At 48.5% G+C, this 22152-nt stretch overlaps 1 protein-coding gene across 3 annotated transcripts in view; it reads left to right on the top strand.

Annotated features, from left to right (window-relative positions):
- Positions 1 to 1009: 1009 nt before the first annotated feature.
- FBXO25 (F-box protein 25) overlaps positions 1010 to 22152 on the top strand; it is a 38236-nt gene continuing 17093 nt past the window's right edge. For 2 of the 3 annotated variants that reach the window (XM_069727979.1, XM_069727981.1), the window contains exons 1-9: positions 1026 to 1120; positions 5759 to 5887; positions 8016 to 8116; positions 10390 to 10439; positions 12017 to 12109; positions 14545 to 14638; positions 17846 to 18030; positions 18116 to 18298; positions 21829 to 21972. In XM_069727979.1, coding sequence (XP_069584080.1) covers positions 5766 to 5887; positions 8016 to 8116; positions 10390 to 10439; positions 12017 to 12109; positions 14545 to 14638; positions 17846 to 18030; positions 18116 to 18298; positions 21829 to 21972 — 972 coding nt within the window. In that variant the 5' untranslated portion in view covers positions 1026 to 1120; positions 5759 to 5765. Of the gene's footprint in view, positions 1121 to 5755; positions 5888 to 8015; positions 8117 to 10389; positions 10440 to 12016; positions 12110 to 14544; positions 14639 to 17845; positions 18031 to 18115; positions 18299 to 21828; positions 21973 to 22152 lie in introns of all 3 variants that reach the window. The other variant, XM_069727980.1, reaches the window with a different exon arrangement.

Below are 22152 nucleotides of genomic sequence, written 5' to 3'. Positions count from 1 at the left end.
CTCCAATCACACTGCCCTCCCCTCTCCTCCAATCACACTGCCCTCCCCTCTCCTCTGATCACACTGCCCTCTCCTCTCCTCCGATTACACTGCCCTCTCCTCTCCTCCGATCACACTGCCCTCTCCTCCAATCACACTGCCCTCCCCTCTCCTCCAATCACACTGCCCTCACCTCTCCTCTGATCACACTGCCCTCTCCTCTCCTCCGATTACACTGCCCTCTCCTCTCCTCCGATCACACTGCCCTCTCCTCCGATCACACTGCCCTCTCCTCCAATCACACTGCCCTCCCCTCTCCTCCAATCACACTGCCCTCCCCTCTCCTCTGATCACACTGCCCTCTCCTCCGATCACACTGCCCTCTCCTCCGATCACACTGCCCTCTCCTCCGATCACACTGCCCTCTCCTCCGATCACACTGCCCTCTCCTCTGATCACACTGCCCTCTCCTCTCCTCTCCTCCGATCACACTGCGCTCTCCTCTCCTCCGATCACACTGCCCTCTCCTCTCCTCCGATCACACTGCCCTCTCCTCTCCTCCGATCACACTGCCCTCTCCTCTCCTCTCCTCCGATCACACTGCCCTCTCCTCCGATCACACTGCCCTCTCCTCTCCTCCGATCACACTGCCCTCTCCTCCGATCACACTGCCCTCTCCTCTCCTCTCCTCCGATCACACTGCCCTCTCCTCCGATCACACTGCCCTCTCCTCTCCTCCGATCACACTGCCCTCTCCTCCGATCACACTGCCCTCTCCTCTCCTCTCCTCCGATCACACTGCCCTCTCCTCTCCTCCGATCACACTGCCCTCTCCTCCGATCACACTGCCCTCTCCTCTCCTCTCCTCCGATCACACTGCCCTCTCCTCTCCTCCGATCAAGCTGCGGCGCAGCAGCAGCACAGGCCACAGCAAAAAGAAAACAGAACCATGTGGTAAACGTCACGTGATCATCATTCCGAGACCAATAACAGCAGAGTCTGGGGGCGGTCTTAGATTTTCAACCAATAAGCACCATAGTGGGCGGGGCTGACGGCGCCATTGCCATTAGAAGATAGCTCAGAGGAGACTTCCGTCAACAAGTGCTGGATCTTCCATGTAGAGCGGACGGCGGCTGCTCAGGTAGCGGGGGTGGGGGAGGGCGGAGCATGCTGGGAGTGGTAGTTCTCCAGCGGTAGAAGTAGCTGTGGTTTAGTACTGTGACTGCAGTGTGTGCCGCGTTCTGCTGCATTTCTAGGTGATGTGATGTTACCGTCCACACTCCATACTGTACTGCTCATCTGCGGTAACAACAGCGCCCCGACCGAGGGGGGTGCAGGGTGTCCTTACAGTGCCACCACTCTGGGGTACCAGCCTTTCCTGTCCGGCCCCCTGTAAAGTCCTCACTGGCCCCTGCAGGTTCTTCCCCCCCCCCGTGCCTGTGCAGACTCCCCTGTGCAGCGCCCACTTCCCCTTCTCACCCTTCCCTGTTCAGCTTTCACAGCAGCTCTCCCTCCCCTCTATTTAGGGTCTCAGCAGCTCTCCTTCCCCTCTATTTAGGATCCCAGCAGCTCTCCCTCCCCTCTATTTAGGATCCCAGCATCTCTCCTTCCCCTCTATTTAGGATCCCAGCATCTCTCCTTCCCTCTATTTAGGATCCCAGCATCTCTCCTTCCCCTCTATTTAGGGTCCCAGCATCTCTCCTTCCCCTCTATTTAGGGTCCCAGCAGCTCTCCTTCCCTCTATTTAGGATCCCAGCAGCTCTCCTTCCCCTCTATTTAGGGTCCCCAGCAGCTCTCCTTCCCCTCTTTTTAGGGTCCACAGCAGCTCTCCCTCCCCTCTATTTAGGATCCCAGCATCTCTCCTTCCCCTCTATTTAGGGTCCACAGCAGCTCTCCTTCCCTCTATTTAGGATCCCAGCATCTCTCCTTCCCTCTATTTAGGATCCCAGCATCTCTCCTTCCCCTCTATTTAGGGTCCCCAGCAGCTCTCCTTCCCTCTATTTAGGATCCCAGCATCTCTCCTTCCCCTCTATTTAGGATCCCAGCATCTCTCCTTCCCCTCTATTTAGGATCCCAGCATCTCTCCTTCCCTCTATTTAGGGTCCCAGCATCTCTCCTTCCCCTCTATTTAGGATCCCAGCATCTCTCCTTCCCTCTATTTAGGATCCCAGCATCTCTCCTTCCCCTCTATTTAGGATCCCAGCATCTCTCCTTCCCCTCTATTTAGGGTCCCAGCATCTCTCCTTCCCTCTATTTAGGGTCCCCAGCAGCTCTCCTTCCCCTCTTTTTAGGGTCCACAGCATCTCTCCTTCCCCTCTATTTAGGGTCCCAGCAGCTCTCCTTCCCCTCTATTTAGGGTCCCCAGCAGCTCTCCTTCCCCTCTTTTTAGGGTCCACAGCATCTCTCCTTCCCCTCTATTTAGGGTCCACAGCATCTCTCCTTCCCCTCTATTTAGGGTCCACAGCAGCTCTCCCTCCCCTCTATTTAGGATCCCAGCATCTCTCCTTCCCCTCTATTTAGGGTCCACAGCAGCTCTCCTTCCCCTCTATTTAGGATCCCAGCAGCTCTCCTTCCCCTCTATTTAGGATCCCAGCATCTCTCCTTCCCCTCTATTTAGGGTCCCAGCAGCTCTCCTTCCCTCTATTTAGGATCCCAGCATCTCTCCTTCCCCTCTATTTAGGGTCCCAGCAGCTCTCCTTCCCTCTATTTAGGATCCCAGCATCTCTCCTTCCCCTCTATTTAGGGTCCCAGCAGCTCTCCTTCCCTCTATTTAGGATCCCAGCATCTCTCCTTCCCCTCTATTTAGGGTCCACAGCAGCTCTCCTTCCCCTCTATTTAGGATCCCAGCATCTCTCCCTCCCCTCTATTTAGGATCCCAGCATCTCTCCTTCCCTCTATTTAGGGTCCACAGCAGCTCTCCCTCCCCTCTATTTAGGGTCCCAGCATCTCTCCTTCCCCTCTATTTAGGGTCCACAGCAGCTCTCCTTCCCCTCTATTTAGGATCCCAGCATCTCTCCTTCCCCTCTATTTAGGATCCCAGCATCTCTCCTTCCCCTCTATTTAGGATCCCAGCATCTCTCCTTCCCCTCTATTTAGGGTCCACAGCAGCTCTCCTTCCACTCTATTTAGGATCCCAGCATCTCTCCTTCCCTCTATTTAGGGTCCACAGCAGCTCTCCTTCCCCTCTATTTAGGGTCCCAGCAGCTCTCCTTCCCTCTATTTAGGATCCCAGCATCTCTCCTTCCCCTCTATTTAGGGTCCCAGCAGCTCTCCTTCCCCTCTATTTAGGATCCCAGCATCTCTCCTTCCCCTCTATTTAGGGTCCCAGCAGCTCTCCTTCCCTCTATTTAGGATCCCAGCATCTCTCCTTCCCCTCTATTTAGGGTCCACAGCAGCTCTCCTTCCCCTCTATTTAGGATCCCAGCATCTCTCCCTCCCCTCTATTTAGGATCCCAGCATCTCTCCTTCCCCTCTATTTAGGGTCCACAGCAGCTCTCCCTCCCCTCTATTTAGGGTCCCAGCATCTCTCCTTCCCCTCTATTTAGGGTCCACAGCAGCTCTCCTTCCCCTCTATTTAGGATCCCAGCATCTCTCCTTCCCCTCTATTTAGGATCCCAGCATCTCTCCTTCCCCTCTATTTAGGATCCCAGCATCTCTCCTTCCCCTCTATTTAGGGTCCACAGCAGCTCTCCTTCCCCTCTATTTAGGGTCCACAGCAGCTCTCCTTCCACTCTATTTAGGATCCCAGCATCTCTCCTTCCCTCTATTTAGGGTCCACAGCAGCTCTCCTTCCCCTCTATTTAGGGTCCCAGCATCTCTCCTTCCCCTCTATTTAGGATCCCAGCATCTCTCCTTCCCCTCTATTTAGGATCCCAGCATCTCTCCTTCCCTCTATTTAGGGTCCACAGCATCTCTCCTTCCCCTCTATTTAGGGTCCCCAGCAGCTCTCCCTCCCCTCTATTTAGGGTCCCAGCAGCTCTCCCTCCCCTCTATTTAGGGTCCCAGCAGCTCTCCCTCCCCTCTATTTAGGGTCCCAGCAGCTCTCCTTCCCCTCTATTTAGGGTCCCAGCAGCTCTCCCTCCCCTCTATTTAGGGTCCCAGCAGCTCTCCTTCCCTCTATTTAGGATCCCAGCATCTCTCCTTCCCCTCTATTTAGGGTCCCAGCAGCTCTCCTTCCCCTCTATTTAGGGTCCACAGCAGCTCTCCTTCCCCTCTATTTAGGGTCCCAGCACCTCTCCCTCCCCTCTATTTAGGGTCCCAGCAGCTCTCCCTCCCCTCTATTTAGGATCCCAGCATCTCTCCTTCCCCTCTATTTAGGGTCCCAGCAGCTCTCCCTCCCCTCTATTTAGGGTCCCAGCAGCTCTCCTTCCCTCTATTTAGGATCCCAGCATCTCTCCTTCCCCTCTATTTAGGGTCCCAGCAGCTCTCCTTCCCCTCTATTTAGGGTCCACAGCAGCTCTCCTTCCCCTCTATTTAGGGTCCCAGCACCTCTCCCTCCCCTCTATTTAGGGTCCCAGCAGCTCTCCTTCCCCTCTATTTAGGGTCCCAGCACCTCTCCCTCCCCTCTATTTAGGGTCCCAGCACCTCTCCCTCCCCTCTATTTAGGGTCCCAGCAGCTCTCCTTCCCCTCTATTTAGGGTCCCAGCACCTCTCCCTCCCCTCTATTTAGGGTCCCAGCAGCTCTCCTTCCCCTCTATTTAGGGTCCCAGCACCTCTCCCTCCCCTCTATTTAGGATCCCAGCAGCTCTCCTTCCCCTCTATTTAGGGTCCCAGCAGCTCTCCTTCCCCTCTATTTAGGGTCCCAGCAGCTCTCCTTCCCCTCTATTTAGGGTCCCAGCAGCTCTCCCTCCCCTCTATTTAGGGTCCACAGCAGCTCTCCCTCCCCTCTATTTAGGGTCCACAGCACCTCTACCTCCCCTCTATTTAGGGTCCCAGCAGCTCTCCTTCCCTCTATTTAGGGTCCCAGCAGCTCTCCTTCCCTCTATTTAGGGTCCCAGCACCTCTACCTTCCATGTTCAGGCCCTGAACTCCAGTAGTCGGACCCCTGCCCCCTCTTTGGGTCCCACCCCCTCCCCTTTATAGAATCTATAGCTGCAGCGCCGCCCTTGTCTCCTGTGGTGACATTCCCCATGACACTTCCAGCCGATAGCAATGTCTGCACACGGGTTGGTGTTACGGGTCCAGGTGAGCGGCCGAGCACAGAACAGTTCATGCTCCCATAGACGTTTTCTGTGACTCAGGAGCCACGAGACCCCCACTCACTTGGACGCAATGACCTGAGATACGTCCGATCCTGGAGACTGTGGGACAATGGGGAAAGTCCTCCCTAAGAAGCTCCTCCGAGGTGCTGGCACTGGGCATTGTAGTGTTAGAGCAGGAATGAGACGGCGACTCTGGCTGTCACTAGTTTGTGTCAGTGGCTTTATCTTAGGGGCATCTGGGGTCTTCACCTGTTGTGTAAAGTAGAGGGGCAAACATCTGAAAACGTTCACACTCTGCACAAATATCGCTGTGTATGTGTGACCATTACCCCATCCACACGGGACATCAGCTCCCTAGTTACAGAACCGGTAGAGGTTCTGGCGTTTTATGTCAACTCTGATAACCTCTTACCTTGGTGTCCTCCACTTTGATGATGCAGTAGAAGCGGGGTAAAGGCGCATTGGGAATTAGGCTGTGTGGCTACTATTCATGAATGAATCCTGACTTGTGTGAACCAAGCCTAATGCATGCCTCAAATGACTAATACGTGACCTAACAGGACTACAATTCCCAGCAGAATAGTCATGCCGTTTCTGGGTCAAGATTGGCGTTCTCCAGGTTGGAGCTGGATGAAAACAGAGGATGGATGGAAACGATGTGAATTCCCCTGTGATGACTTTGAAAGGAACAACTTCAATCTTCACCTGTGAGTTCAGCAGCCACACCGCTCTTCCACCATCCACATCATTCCCCACTGCTCCTCCTCCACCATCCACATCAGTCCCCACTGCTCCTCCTCCACCATCCACATCAGTCCCCACTGCTCCTCCTCCACCATCCTCATCAGTCCTCACTGCTCCTCCTCCACCATCCACATCAGTCCTCACTGCTCCTCCACATCAGTCCTCACTGCTCCTCCACATCAGTCCTCACTGCTCCTCCACATCAGTCCTCACTGCTCCTCCACATCAGTCCTCACTGCTCCTCCACATCAGTCCTCACTGCTCCTCCACATCAGTCCTCACTGCTCCTCCACATCAGTCCTCACTGCTCCTCCACATCAGTCCTCGCTGCTCCTCCACATCAGTCCTCGCTGCTCCTCCACCGTCCACATCAGTCCTCGCTGCTCCTCCACCGTCCACATCGGTCCTCGCTGCTCCTCCACCGTCCACATCGGTCCTCGCTGCTCCTCCACCGTCCACATCGGTCCTCGCTGCTCCTCCACCGTCCACATCGGTCCTCGCTGCTCCTACACCGTCCACATCAGTCCTCGCTGCTCCTCCTCCTCCACCGTCCACATCAGTCCTCGCTGCTCCTCCTCCTCCACCGTCCACATCAGTCCTCGCTGCTCCTCCTCTTCCACCGTCCACATCAGTCCTCGCTGCTCCTCCTCCTCCACCGTCCACATCAGTCCTCGCTGCTCCTCCACCGTCCACATCAGTCCTCGCTGCTCCTACACCGTCCACATCAGTCCTCGCTGCTCCTCCTCCTCCACCGTCCACATCAGTCCTCGCTGCTCCTCCTCCTCCACCGTCCACATCAGTCCTCGCTGCTCCTCCTCCTCCACCGTCCACATCAGTCCTCGCTGCTCCTCCTCCTCCACCGTCCACATCGGTCCTCGCTGCTCCTCCACCGTCCACATCAGTCCTCGCTGCTCCTACACCGTCCACATCAGTCCTCGCTGCTCCTCCTCCTCCACCGTCCACATCAGTCCTCGCTGCTCCTCCTCCTCCACCGTCCACATCAGTCCTCGCTGCTCCTCCTCCTCCACCGTCCACATCAGTCCTCGCTGCTCCTCCACCGTCCACATCAGTCCCCGCTGCTCCTACACCGTCCACATCAGTCCTCGCTGCTCCTCCTCCTCCACCGTCCACATCAGTCCTCGCTGCTCCTCCTCCTCCACCGTCCACATCAGTCCTCGCTGCTCCTCCTCCTCCACCGTCCACATCGGTCCTCGCTGCTCCTCCTCCTCCACCGTCCACATCGGTCCTCGCTGCTCCTCCACCGTCCACATCGGTCCTCGCTGCTCCTCCACCGTCCACATCAGTCCTCGCTGCTCCTCCTCCTCCACCGTCCACATCAGTCCTCGCTGCTCCTCCTCCTCCACCGTCCACATCAGTCCTCGCTGCTCCTCCTCCTCCACCGTCCACATCAGTCCTCGCTGCTCCTCCTCCTCCACCATCCACATCAGTCCTCGCTGCTCCTCCTCCTCCACCGTCCACATCAGTCCTCGCTGCTCCTCCTCCTCCACCGTCCACATCAGTCCTCTCTGCTCCTCCTCCTCCACCGTCCACATCAGTCCTCGCTGCTCCTCCTCCTCCACCCTCCACATCGGTCCTCGCTGCTCCTCCTCCACCGTCCACATCGGTCCTCGCTGCTCCTCCTTCACTGTCGATATCGCTACACATTCATTCTCCTTGGGGCTGTGCTCTGCGTTTTCTGGCAGGCCCATAAAGAGTGAACGGAGCGGTGGTCAGGTGTCTTTTTCTGCCACTACATTTTATAATGGAGATAATTGTGCCCCATCAGGAATGCCAATTGGTTTGGGTCCCAGCGGTCAGATATCCACCGACCAGCACGTTATCACACTTCTCAGGGCTTCACTGGCTCCCACACACCTTGCCCTAACAAGCATTGCCCTTTTTATACAGTGGGCGTAAAAAATAAAAAAGAAAAAAAAAAGTATACTGACTGCACAATATGTACTTTTATGTGGATCGAGCCTAATTACACCGGCAAGTTGGCAGCTGCTAAAATCTTGGAATTATTTCTTGCAGTTTGTATAATATACCCAGAATAAACCAGACTTATCTTTGGTGTGTTTTCTATCTCAGGTTAAATATTAATGATGGCGAAACCTTTGAGACTGAAAGCTGCTCTCTACCCCCGACGAAAAGTGAAAAGGAGCAATTCAACAACACCACAAAGTCCCAGTGTAAGATGAGCATGTGGTCATTTATGGTTGGCAATTTCCTCTTATCGACTTTCCTTCTTAATGGGACTCTTTCACCAAAAATGACTATATAAATCCAGTCCAGGCGCACGGTGCTCCATGGCGGCCAATCATTTATGTACACCTTCCCACCTGCTTGTTTACCATCTATCTTCGCCTGTAAAGCCAGAGCTGTCAATCAAAGAAGAGGTGGAGATGGTGGGAAGGTGCACTTAAATATTTGATCACGCCATGGTGCACCGAGCTCCTGTGTTTGGTTTGAACAGTCATTCTTTGCTGATAGTCTCGTTCTCCTTCACTTTGAAACTCTCAGCAGCCCAGACATGGACCCGTTTCTTATAAATCTAAGGCCTATGTGAATAATGTCCATTGAGGTACGACAACCCTAATATGTGTTACCAATCTAGGGCTACTGGTATAAAAGTACCGACCACATTAAATACGGTCGTGTTAGTAATATTTCTATATTCCTTACATGGCTGCTGGCTGAACGCTGCTTCTCAATAGATATAGGGGCATGTTGTAATCCATTGCTGCATTGTCTCCACCAGAGTTGCGGTATTGAAGCTCTCTGTCTAATGGGGGATGCTTGCATAGGAGACCCCCCCCTTCTATGCCTTAAGTCTTTATATAGCCTATGGGCTGCTATCAAATCGTTAAAATTTTAAATTATGCTTGTCTTGGCACCTCTTGGGTGGATTTAGGGTGTCGCTACATGCAGAGATAAACTTCTATTCCTGTTTTCAGTGGGTGCAATAAATACATATGACCAGTTCAGAGTGGAAACCTCAGCACCACAGACAACGGATGAGACTATAGGTCTTGCTGCAAGTGTAATTTATTTTGGTCCAGCAAAGAATCAAAACAGATGAGATCCAACATTCGATGTCGACAATTAAGCTAGGTTCAGATTGTGTTAATGGGACCGCGCTAACGAACAGCGTTGCACGGCGAAATTAATGCCGTGCAACGTGTCCGTTAGCGCGCCCATTGGCAGCAATGGGAACGCGCATCGCTAGCGCGTGCCATTTTCCGCGGCGCACCCGAGGTCCGTTCCCCGCTCTCGCAGATCGGGGATCTGCGAGAGCGGGGACGTTAAACGCGACCCCGAAAAAGACATTGCGTTAGCGCAATCCACTAGTGCTTAGCGCTAAACGGATTGCCCTAACGCAATCTGAACCTAGCCTAACTTACACTTGCAGGGAGAACTATAGTGTGTTCCGTTGTCTCTGGTGCTGAGATTTCCACTCTGATTAGTCTGGACCATTGTTGCCCAGCTTTCTCTTTCTATCCAGTTCACATTCACATGACGTGCCCACAGATCGCTGCTGCAGGTTTTCAGGTCCCCAGTGGCCCATTATCCAATACAGTCTATTGTGGGATGATGCAGCCTGTTATCTGTGATGGGCGGCATTCTGTGCACTCCCTATACCCTGGAGGAAAGTGATGTAATCCTTAAAGTAAACGTGCAACAAGTTAAGTTCCATTTTTATACTGCACAATTCTCACGAATGAGCAATCCTAGGAACGCTCATGTCACGATAATCATGGAGTGTAAACTGGGTGCTGATCGCCCGACAAACAAGCAAAACATTCATTGGTCGTCGGGTGAAATGATTTTTTTGGTTTGTACAAATGATCATCGTTCTTGGCATCTCATCGTCTAGGGTAAACGGCACTCTTGCTGCTGAGAACTATGGCAGCCAATGCTCACTCATTGATCTATTACTGATTGTTTAGTGCACATCTGAAGAGCGGTCTGCCTGACTACGCAGGATATTCAACGAGCACCAGTCGTTATGTTTACCGATCAGCAGTCGTTTAAGGTGGCAGTATTCGAGTGGTGTAATGGCACCCTTAGGGTACGTGCACACGTTGCGGATTTGGCTGAGGATGTGCAGCAGTTTTCCATGCAGTTTACAGTACCATGTAAGCCTATGGAAAACCAAATCCGCAGTGCCCATGGTGCGGAAAATACCATGGTTTACTTTCCGCAGCATGTCAATTCTTTGTGCGGATTCTGCAGTGTTTAACACCTATTCCATTATAGGAATCCACAGATGTAAAAACACAGGTGAAATCCGCGGTTACTGTGTTTTTACCTGTGGATTTTACAAAAATCGTGCGGAAAAATCCGCACACCAATCCACAACGTGGGCACATAGCCTTAGAGGTTCAGCTGTGATCACTGGGTGAACTGCAAAATGGAAGAATGGGTTTGACGTTACATGTTGAATTTTTTTTTTCCCCCTTAGATTTTTACCAAGAGAAATGGATATATGTGCACAAAGAAAGTACAAGAGAAGTAAGTACTTGACCTATCTAATGCCCTTTATTCCCTTATGAGTAAATATACACTTAGGGGTGATATATAATTATTTTATTTTTTCTTCTAAACTTAAAAATTGATTTTCTGGGCTAATGATATTTATGACCGATCCTCAGGATAGGTCATTCATATGAGATCGGTGGTGGTCCATCTGATTAGTTATCAGCTTTGGTGGTGGCCCAATAGAAAAAGTGAACAGGACTGCAGCCTAGCTCAAATAATAATGTGTCCGCTGCCGGGGGCTGCAGCTGGGCTCTGTTCATTATGTAGCATCCACTGCCGAGGGCTGCAGCTGGGTTCTGTTCATTATGTAGTGTCCGCTGCCGAGGGCTGCAGCTGGGTTCTGTTCATTATGTAGTGTCCGCTGCCGAGGGCTGCAGCTGGGCTCTGTTCATTATGTAGTGTCCGCTGCCGAGGGCTGCAGCTGGGCTCTGTTCATTATGTAGTGTCCGCTGCCGAGGGCTGCAGCTGGGCTCTGTTCATTATGTAGTGTCCGCTGCCGAGGGCTGCAGCTCGGCTCTGTTCATTATGTAGTGTCCGCTGCCGAGGGCTGCAGCTGGGCTCTGTTCATTATGTAGTGTCCGCTGCCGAGGGCTGCAGCTGGGCTCTGTTCATTATGTAGTGTCCGCTGCCGAGGGCTGCAGCTGGGCTCTGTTCATTATGTAGTGTCCGCTGCCGAGGGCTGCAGCTGGGCTCTGTTCATTATGTAGTGTCCGCTGCCGAGGGCTGCAGCTGGGCTCTGTTCATTATGTAGTGTCCGCTGCCGAGGGCTGCAGCTGGGCTCTGTTCATTATGTAGTGTCCGCTGCCGAGGGCTGCAGCTGGGCTCTGTTCATTATGTAGTGTCCGCTGCCGAGGGCTGCAGCTGGGCTCTGTTCATTATGTAGTGTCCGCTGCCGAGGGCTGCAGCTGGGCTCTGTTCATTATGTAGTGTCCGCTGCCGAGGGCTGCAGCTGGGCTCTGTTCATTATGTAGTGTCCGCTGCCGAGGGCTGCAGCTGGGCTCTGTTCATTATGTAGTGTCCGCTGCCGAGGGCTGCAGCTGGGCTCTGTTCATTATGTAGTGTCCGCTGCCGAGGGCTGCAGCTGGGCTCTGTTCATTATGTAGTGTCCGCTGCCTAGGGCTGCAGCTGGGCTCTGTTCATTATGTAGTGTCCGCTGCCTAGGGCTGCAGCTGGGCTCTGTTCATTATGTAGTGTCCGCTGCCGGCATGATGACAGCTGATTGGTGGGATGTCTGGTGTCACTTTCTTCCATAAATCTGATGAGACTAATATATTCAAGTGTATGGGTGTGCAAAAAAAACCAAAACATCGGATGCCAAATGGAGCCAGAGTATAGCATCCAGTTTTTACGGAGACATTGCAATTCTGTAATGTAGGAAACTGTAAATAGCTGCTTTAAAAAATGGTTCGCACACGGATGACAGGTGAGAAAATCGTCCCAGTTTTCTGGATGAGACTAAACGATTTATTTTTTATTTATTTTTTTGTTGTATCTGCTGATGTGAGCCTGCCATTGCAGCTGGTGCTGTAAAACCTCTTGTTTTTCTGCAGAGACACGGGTACTGTACCTTGGGCGAAGCCTTTAATCGTTTAGACTTTTCAAGTGCGATCCAGGACATCCGAAGGTTCAGTTATGTGGCTACAGTAAGTTGTCGTCTTATTATTATCTAAGTGGGAGATGTTATCGGTGACCTGTTCTTACGTGACACTTTAAAGCGTCTGCACCTCAGAATGGTGTCGGCAGAGTACAATGATCTTGTTTGGGCGGCCCCACCGTCTCCAGATACCTGCACCGTGGGAAGAGAAGGGTCAGCCATATTGGATTTCTTTATCCTTTAGCTCTCTTTGGAGAATGAGCTGCTGCCAAAGTCGCCATTTCCCAGCTTCTCCCTTCCAGCAGACGTGCACAGTCAGTCAGTCTGAGCGTGCGTGGTTATTAGGAGGATTCGGCCTACAGATATTCATCACAATCCAAATGAACCTTCACCCCCTAGAGCGTTGTGGTCATTTACACTGGACGTATGTCAGCCTGTCTGTGGGGGTGTTGGAACAATTTACCCCATTGGTAAATGTCGCCTCTGACCTCTCAAGATTCTGTTCTTGGTTTTTTTTAATCTTTGTTTTGTGTCTTTAGGCATAGTTAATGGTAAAGAAGTTGTCCAGGAGTCATAGAGTATAGCTATGCAAATGTAGAAGAAAACAACAAACCTCACTAGGCTGCACTGTACTGCCCAGGTTTTTGTTGCCGGCTGCAGCGGTGACGTTACAACTACAGTTCCTGGACCGCTGCAGCCAATCACTGCTCAGCAGCTCATGCTGACTGTAGCGGTCACGTTTTCTGGAGTCATTCGCATCGCTGCTTAGCTTGTCAACAGAGGCCGGGGCTGCGCTGGACCTGGGTAGGAGGAGTGTAGCGGTGGTTGTTGTTTTTTCCATCTTCATGGCTATGCTGAGAGGGGGATCCTCAGTAAAGGGACTCCTTCAGCACCGAATAACTGCCCCAACCAAGTACAGGCGCTCGGCCGAGCCAAACATTTCAGTGCTTCTTCCCACCTTGTTTTCCCTCTATCTCCATCCTTATCTGGCTGAGTAAACCAAGAGCTGTCAATCAGACGGGAGGTCGAGAGTGAGGAAAAACAAGTCGGTGGGTAGGTGCACTTAAAGAGTAGCCGTCGTTTTTAATTTTTATTTCATAATCAACAGTACACATTTAAATAACAAACTTTGTAATATATCTTTATTAGTGGAATCTGCTTCTTTCTCTGCCAAAATTGATCCGTCATTATCAACATTCTCAATCCTGAGGTAAAATTGGCGTCTGAGATGGGAGATGGCGGTTGCTATGGATACAATTCTGACTAGATAGGAGGCGCTCAGCCTCTAGCTCCTCCCATGTACATGGCATCTTATCAGTAGCAGCCGCCATCTCCTATCTCCGTAATGGGGAAAGGCTGCACCACGACCATTATGGAGGTGATCGCTTTCATGTGCCTGCGCCATTTTGAAGCAGGTCACATGTCGTCACCAAAGCAACTACGATGGCTGTGATTGGCTGTTGATAATTGAACAGCCAATCACAGCGTTTTCTGTGTTTCAGGCCTGAAACACTGATGTCCTGCCCAGGATCGGTGCTGTAAGAGAAGAGGTCATAGGCTGGAGCCTAGCAACCAGGGAGTCCCCAGGGCCAGCTCTGACTGGTGCGGGTGACATTGATCGCCCCCAGTGACCGCTCCGGACTAGTCACTGTGCCGATCTGTCACGCTGTGTCGGCTGGGCCTTGTGGTGCCAGAGACTTTTTTTTAAGCCTGTGCATCACTGCTGTTTCTGAAGAAGGAAGAGTTCCTGATCCCTCCCTGATCCTTGCCTGATCTTCCCTAATCCTCCCCTGCCGCTGAGCGCTGATCACTCAATTTTTTCCTTTTTTTTTTTTTCCATGCATCCTGCGGCCACCAAGCATTGATCCCAATGAGGTGTTATAAAAGTTTTGTAAATTTTGTTGGAAAAATGAGAAATCGCTGGTCAATTTTTAATCCTTATAACTTCGTAAAGAATAAAAAAAAAAAAGTTGTTTCAAAATATGTTGCTGATCTGTAGATATGTGGGAAATATTATTTATAAACTATTGTGTGACATAAGTCTCTGATTTAGAGGCCTAAGAATTCAATATTGGAAAAGCGCAAAATTTCCGCTGAATTTCTGTATCGAAGGTATTTTACCACTAACACGAAACACATGTCACGAAAACCAGTCTCGGAATCAATGGGATCCGTTCACCCATGACCTCATAAAGTGACACTGGTCAGAAATGAACAATTTGGCCTGGTCATGATGGTGGAAACAGGCCTGGGGGTTAAATGTTTGGCCACGCTAAGGGTCACCGGCACCTGGTGTGAACAGTCCTCTGCTGACAGACCCCCTTTATGAATAATGCATAACCATGTAGGACTATTACACTCTGTTAGTTAGCGAAGGGCAGGAAATATTACATCTCCCTCTGGGATCAGACGTCCTCTGTGTTTTTGCCTACAGAATACAGCATTGTCTACTCGCACCTGATTTCTCTGTGTTTTATATTCTAGTTGCTTCATCTGATTGCTAAATCTCAGCTCACGTCCCTGAGCGGTGCGGCTCAGAAGAATTACTTTAACATCCTGGAAACCATTGTAAGAAAAGGTAACGTTATCAAGTCTTCCCATGTGAGGTCTGATCTATTGTAGTCTGTTTGCTGTCAGTTGACTTTCATCTGTATGCTACTTAATGGGAACCGGTCATGTTAAAACCACTATTCACCTGCAGATCTGGGGTTCATAGTGTTTGGAACCTGACCGGTGCCGGCACTTAGTCCTCTGCTGCCGAAAGGAAAGGAGCTTTATTCCCCCCAATAGCGTTCAGTCACCATTCTGTGTATAGAGAGCGCTGCCGGGACTGACAGCAGCTCAGCATTAGGCCTGGCTGATATTCAGTGAGGGCAGCGTGGTTACAGCCACTCTTTCTACACAGGACGGTGACTGAACACCAAACGCTGCCAGGGAGAGTTAAGTTAATATACTCCCGGCAGTGGGGTCTAAGTGCAGGTGCCAGGCAAGGTCAGAATGCTATTAACCCCGTATCTGCAGGTTGCTAGTGTTTCTTCACGTGACAGGTTCCCTTTAAGGGTATTGTGAGGGGTTGCTTCACTAGGCTGCTAGCACACGTAGACTCAGGAACTCCTTTCAACCTAAATCGCTTGCTGGTTTATTAAAAGACAACATAAACCATAACCGTGTTTGAATAAAGCAAACGTGGCCTTTCTGGCCTAATGGCAAAATAAAATATAAAGTTTAAAGGGTCCTTTCACTGCAGGAATCACCCGCAGATGACACAAAGTCCACAGCTCCTCCTGGAACCCTGTGGGAGTTCCTCCTCTCCCAAGGCACAACACCTACTAACTGTAGACCAGCTTTTTAAGTCAGACCATGTGATGATCACCTGACCGTGACATCATCCCAGGTCCTGTCAGTAAACAAGTCAATGTCCGCTCTGCAGGAGGAGATATGGTGAGCACCCTCCCACCGACTCTACGGGTGCCCACATAAAACCATATAAGCAACTTTAGTTTAACCTTCTCAACAACACATAGTGTGTTGGAGGAAACCTCTGGTTTCACATCACTGACACCATTATGCACAGTGACACATATCATACACTGTGCCAGTGACCCTATCACAGTATCTACACATGACGTCTTCTAGACGTCTGCATAATCGCTGAGTTTTTCAAGCAGAAACAAATTAGTAAACGCGTTATTTTTTTTAATTTTTTTTATTTTTTCCTGAAACATCTTGTCTTTTTATTGTGACATCTTTACCGCTGGCCTGTTTTTTTTTTTTTTAATTAAGTGAGTCTTCCCTAAGCAGAAGCCACCTGATGAATGGACCGATCACTTCTGTTAATTGTTCCACGTCTTTGGAGCTTCTTTTAATAGCTTCATATTTCCTAAGATGAAACCTATGCACAGCAAGTCTTTTTTACATTGCAGTACGTTTGATCACTCTTTAGTGTTTATTTAGTGACATGGCGGGCAAATGCCCTGAGGATTACCTATCAAATGTATTAAGGAACCACAGAGGCAACAGGAGTGTGGGGTCTACAGGGGCCGTTGTTTTTTGTTAGGAGCTCTGAATGTACAGTTTAGTAATATACTTTGGTTTTTAAGATGATTAATGGCCTTAGGATGATTACTTAGGATAAAATAAGTCCTTTTTCTCCTGGACTCGCCCCGCTCTCAGCCCTGTGTTCCCCGCCAGTCTCACGTCTGAACTGAGGACCGGTGTTCTTATCGGACAAACCTGAATGCAATGACCGCGGCACAAGTCAGGGCTGAGCGCGAAGCAGCCGGTCCGGGAGAGGAGTACAGAAATGAGTGTACATTCTTTATCCAGCACCCTTGGGCCATAGATCGGGGCCATTAGCGGACAATCCCTTATGTGTTGGTAAACTAGGATAACAACATCTTCTACATTTTTAGATAACATTGTCGCCCACCTTGCTTTGCGCCGGCTGCGCAGTGTCATCAGTACTACCTGCTTTATAAAGGAATTTTGTTATAATTACAGAAACAATTCGATGTCGAAGAGACGGACATTGGATCTCCAAATGATGTTTTTACCTGTTGCAGAACTCCATTTCCCTCCATAGACCTTGTTGTATGAATTCTATATAGATGTCACTGCTGCGGGGGAGAGTAATGCATAGTAGTCATTTAAACACAAGAAACAGAGTACATATATCACCACACAATAATTCAATAAAAATAATTTTTATTGTTTAAACATATAATGAAACCACATATAACATAAAACTACCAGAAGGAACACTGACTGAACACTCAAAGGGGGGAACACTGCTCCATTAGTAAGACCTGGTATAGCATATATCCATACTTGGAACATAGCTCCATTGCTGCGGGTGCTTGCACATATATACAAGGAAAGTCAGGCTCATATCAAAAAGTGCACGTGTGTTACCAGCACCACCCAATTCTAAAGAGCGTATGTATCATAAGTATCAGTGCTTACCCATTGTAAGTCCGGAGAGGTGCAGTGGTCCGCCCTATAACCCTTGACGCGCGTTTCGCGTTTGATGGCTTTCTCAAACATTAAACTTTCTCAACATTAAAGTTGTCATATGATAAGTCTGCGGTCAGAGTGATTGCAGACTTCTATTATGAGACTGGACAATCCATGTCAGCATAATAAAAAAAAATTTAAAACAGAAATAAGTGTGTAATAAACTTGCTCCAGTGGTGGCAAAAAGCAGCCAGTTTTGTAGGTTGTGGTGTTTTTTTGTTTTTTTTTATAAGTGACTCTCAACTTTGAGCAGCTTTGCATAAGGTATTAGTACAGGCAAACATAAGAAACTCAAGTGACATTTTTCTGTAAAAAGATGTTATTATGAGACTCGTAACTACTAATACACATGCTGTTTCTAGTTAATGCTCCTCATCTTATCTCAGCGCTGGGTTCACAGTAACACTGCTCACTATTGCTGTGTATTATCATCCATGGTAAACCTGATCTATTGTTCACATATAGAAAAGCAGGATCTACTTTTTTCTCTCTATTGCTCACATACAACATAATAGCAGCTACTGAGCATGATTGCTGTGAGTCCAGCACTGAAGTGATAGAGAACACTTGTAGAAGCAGCAGCATCTCTGTGGCCGCCTGCAGTAGATCACTCCTACTCCCCCTTGCCTCCCCATAGACCTCCATAGCTAGCTGCTGTAACGTGAATTCTTTAAGCTGATAATCTGGTTTCATCGCGTGCCGTATCATGCTAAGATTTTTACTTCACACTGGATTTCATGTTTTTTCTGGGATCTCTCACCCTTTGTTTCAGTTCTTGAGGATCAGTACAATCCACAATTAATTCGGGATCTTCTTAATGACCTGAGCTCCACCCTGTGCATCCTGATCAGGGAAGGTGGCAGATGTGTTCTGATCGGAAATATGAACATCTGGATTTCTCGGCTGGAGACTATCCTTTCATGGCAGGAACAGCTGATGACCCTTCAGATCAGTCCGGTACACCTCGTCCTCTCTCGCTTTGCTGCATTCATGTAGTGTTTTATTCTAAGTGACCGTTCATCATTCAATCTTTTTATTTTAGCAACTTGGCAATGGTCCGACCCTGTGTGATCTGCCACAACAGATGAAGAGCAACATCCTCTTCAGGTTCTCTGATGCCTGGGACATAATCAACTTGGGTCAGATGACACAATCGTGGCATATTCTTAGCGAAGACCACCATCTCTGGAAAGAGCTTTGCAAATATCACTTTTCAGAGAAAATGGTAACTATTCTTATAAACACCAGAACAGGTTTAATACGTATTACAAGTGATACAAAACCACCACGAGCCATATCTGACCTCCGCTCTGTGGCAATTCTACTATGCGCTGACCAATATATTATACTTTTCATACAGAAAATTATCTGTCATGGAGAAAAAAATGACACCAAGGGCATAGAAAGATGCAGCCTAAATTATGTCCAAGTTCCTTAGACGTGTGATTTTGCGGCTAACATAAATTTTGTATAAAAAAAAAATAGCAGCAGCTAAATTTGCCTGTTGGATGTTGCTCGTCCAGCTTAAAATTGAAATAAAAAATAACTTGAATTACCCCTTTACGACGTTAGACGAATAGGTACGTCCAAGGTCATATCCCTGCATTTCTAATGAGCCGTGATGTTCAGGGAAAGCTGCGGGCTCAGCACCAGAGCCCACATCTTTACCTTCACATAGCAGCTGATTTGATCAGCTGTCATATGCCTCCAACAGCTGCGGGTGGATCAGAGATCCACCCGCGGCTGTTAATAAGTTATCCCCTAAACTTCCAGAGGTATTTTTGTTTTTGCATCTTCATTCTTTTGCTCCCTTTTTTTTTTTCCTTGAGCCATAACTTTTTTTTTGTGTAGTCAAAATGGCCATGTGAGGGCTTGTTTTTTTGCGGGACGAGTTCTACTTTTAAACGACACCATTGGTTTTAACAAGTCTTGCACTGGAAAATGGGGAAAAAAATTCTGTGGTGAAATTGCAAAAAAAAAAAAGAAATCCTACAGTTGTGTTTTTTTTTTTTTTTTTTTAACCATGTTCACTAAATGCTAAAGCTGACCTGCCATTATGATTCTCAAGGTCATTACAAGTTCACATGGTGAAATAGCTAATCATGCGCACAACTATAGAGAGTGCCCAAGTAAGTTCCCGAACCGTCAATGTGTATTCAAAAACTCCGCAAGTTACTTGAATACACATTACGAGTTCAGACACCAAACGTATAGTTTTATTATTTACTAGCTGAAGAGCCCGGCGTTGCCTGGGCATAGTAAATATCTGTGGTTAGTTATAGCACGTCACTTCTCTTATTTTTCCCATCACGCCTCTCATTTTCCCCCTCACATCTCTTTTTCTCCCTCACACCTCTCATTTTCTCCCTCACTCCTCTCATTCCCCCCAACACTTGTCATTTCGACCTCACATCTGTCATTTTCCAATCACTACACTATTTTCCCTCACTCCTCTCATTTTGCACTCACACCTTTTCATTTTCACCTCACACCTCTCATTTTCACCTCAGTATATACATGTTTGTCATCTCCCTTATATATAGTATACACCTGTATGTCATCTCCTGTATATAGTATATACCTGTATGTCATCTCCCCTGTATATAGTATATACCTGTAGGTAATCTGCTCCTGTATATAGTATATACCTGTGTGTCATCTCCTCCTGTATTTAGTATAAACCTGTATGTCATCTCCTCCTGTGTATAGTATGTACCTGTATGTCATCTCCTCCTCTAATATAGTATATACCTGTGTGCTATCTCTCCTGTATATAGTATATATTTGTGTGTCATCTCCCCTGTATATAGTATATACCTGTGTGATCTCCTGTATTAGACCTCGTTAACACGTTATTTGCTCACTATTTTTACCTCAGTATTTGTAAGCTAAATTGGCAGCCTGATAAATCCCCAGCCAACAGGAAGCCCTCCCCCTGGCAGTATATATTAGCTCACACATACACATAATAGACAGGTCATGTGACTGACAGCTGCTGTATTTCCTATATGGTACATTTGTCTGCTTATTAATCAGATTTTTATTTTTGAAGGCTAATACCAGACTTGTGTGTGTTTTAGGGCGAGTTTCGTTTGTCAAGTTGTGTGTGTTGAGTTGTGTGTGGCAACATGCGTGTAGCAACTTTTTGTGTGTCGAGTTGCATGTAACAGGTTAGTGTAGCAAGTTGTGTGCAGCAAGTTTTGCGCGTGGTGAGTTTTATGTCTGGTGCCTTTTGAGTATGTGCAAGTTTTGTGTGAGGCAACTTTTGCATGTGTTGCAAATTTTGTGCATGTGGCAATTTTTCCGCGTGTGCAAGTTTTGCGTGTGGCGAGTTTTCCATGAGGTGAGTTTTGCACTTGTGGCGAGTTTTGCGTAAGCCGAGTTTTTGCATGTGGTGAGTTTTGCGCGTGGCGAGTTTTGAGCGGCGACTTTTGTGTTTCGACTTTTATGTGGCGAGGTTGGTGTATTTGTGGTGAAATGTGTGCTGAGGGTAATATGTGTTCAAGCACGTGGTAGTGTGTGGCGCATTTTGTGTGTGTGTTCATATCTCCATGTGTGGTGAGTATCTCATGTCGGGGCCCCACCTTAGCAACTGATCGGTATATACTCTTTTGCGCCATCGCTCTCATTCTTTAAGTCCCCCTTGTTCACATCTGGCAGCTGTCAATTTGCCTCCAACACTTTTCCTTTCACTTTTCCATTATGTAGATAGGGGAAAATTAGTTTGGTGAATTGGAAAGCGCGGAGTTAAAATTTCACCTCACAACATAGCCTATGACGCTCTCAGGGTCCAGACGTGTGACTGTGCAAAATTTTGTGGCTGTAGCTGCGACGCCTCCAACACTTTTCATTTAACTTTTTACCCATTATGTAGATAGGGGCAAAATTGTTTGGTGAATTGGAAAGCGCGGGGTTAAAATTTCACCTCACAACGTAGCATATGACGCTCTCAGGGTCCAGACGTGTGACTGTGCAAAAATTTGTTGCTGTAGCTGCGACGCTTCCAACACTTTTCCTTTCACTTTTTTCCCCATTATGTAGATAGGGGCAAAATTGTTTGGTGAATTGGAACGTGCGGGGTTAAAATTTCGCCTCACAATATAGCCTATGACGCTCTCGGGGTCCAGACGTGTGACTGTGCAAAATTTTGTGGCTGTAGCTGCGACGGTGCAGATGCCAATCCCGGACATACACAAAATAAAAAATCGTGCCATTTTCAGCTAATGCTTTTTTTCCACCTTTGAAGGCAGTGCAGGGAAATTTGACACTGGCAGCCCTGCTTCCCCTGACCACTAGACCAGCAAGAACATTCTGTGATCAGTTTATGGTCGCGGGACCTTTCTAAGAGTAAAAATTGTCTGAAACAGACATGTGACGTTATTAAATTGTGGATTTATACAACCCTTCATGGTGGCTCCTACGCAGCCAGTCACTTATTCGCTATATTAGGAGATTACGGACGTTCTCCGCCAACCTTTGGTTCCTAAGCTAATAAGGTTGTGTAACACATGATCTCATCTCGTTCGTTATCGCTCTACAGAATCCCTGGCCTTTCTATGTCCATTTATGTTCAGCAAGTCTTAACTACATGTTCACACCGCCAAGGTTACCTTGTTCTCGCAATCGTGTGACTTCTTACGTAACCATCGTTCCACCCAAAACATAATGACATTTCTGTACGTTTTTGCAGCGACCATCTTGTCTATGGCTTTATTAATATATTTTTTTGCATTTCTGTTATCCTTTCTCTTGTAGTTTTGTAAAGATTTGATCTTTACAGAAAATGGTCATATTGACTGGAAACTAATGTTCTTCACACTGGAGAAATACTACCCAAAAAGGGAACAGTACGGGGACACGCTGCACTTCTGCCGGCACTGCAGCATCCTGTTTTGGAAGGTACATGTTCTTTATAGGCGATATTCAGCACCCACAGAGGTGGAATAGCAGCTCATTGCTGGGGGCTTTGGCCGTGGAAAAGGGTAAAGATATTTTTGTTCGTCTGTAAACTTGAAATATGGAATGTAATCCCCATAGAGATAGATGATCAGGGCCCTTCGGACACCCCACCCTTCTCCC

The sequence above is a fragment of the Ranitomeya imitator genome, chromosome 5 (genome assembly GCF_032444005.1).
Source record: "Ranitomeya imitator isolate aRanImi1 chromosome 5, aRanImi1.pri, whole genome shotgun sequence".
Lineage (NCBI taxonomy): Eukaryota > Metazoa > Chordata > Amphibia > Anura > Dendrobatidae > Ranitomeya > Ranitomeya imitator.
The sequence above is the reverse complement of the archived record's forward strand: the minus strand, read 5'-3'. Positions and strand labels throughout refer to the sequence as shown.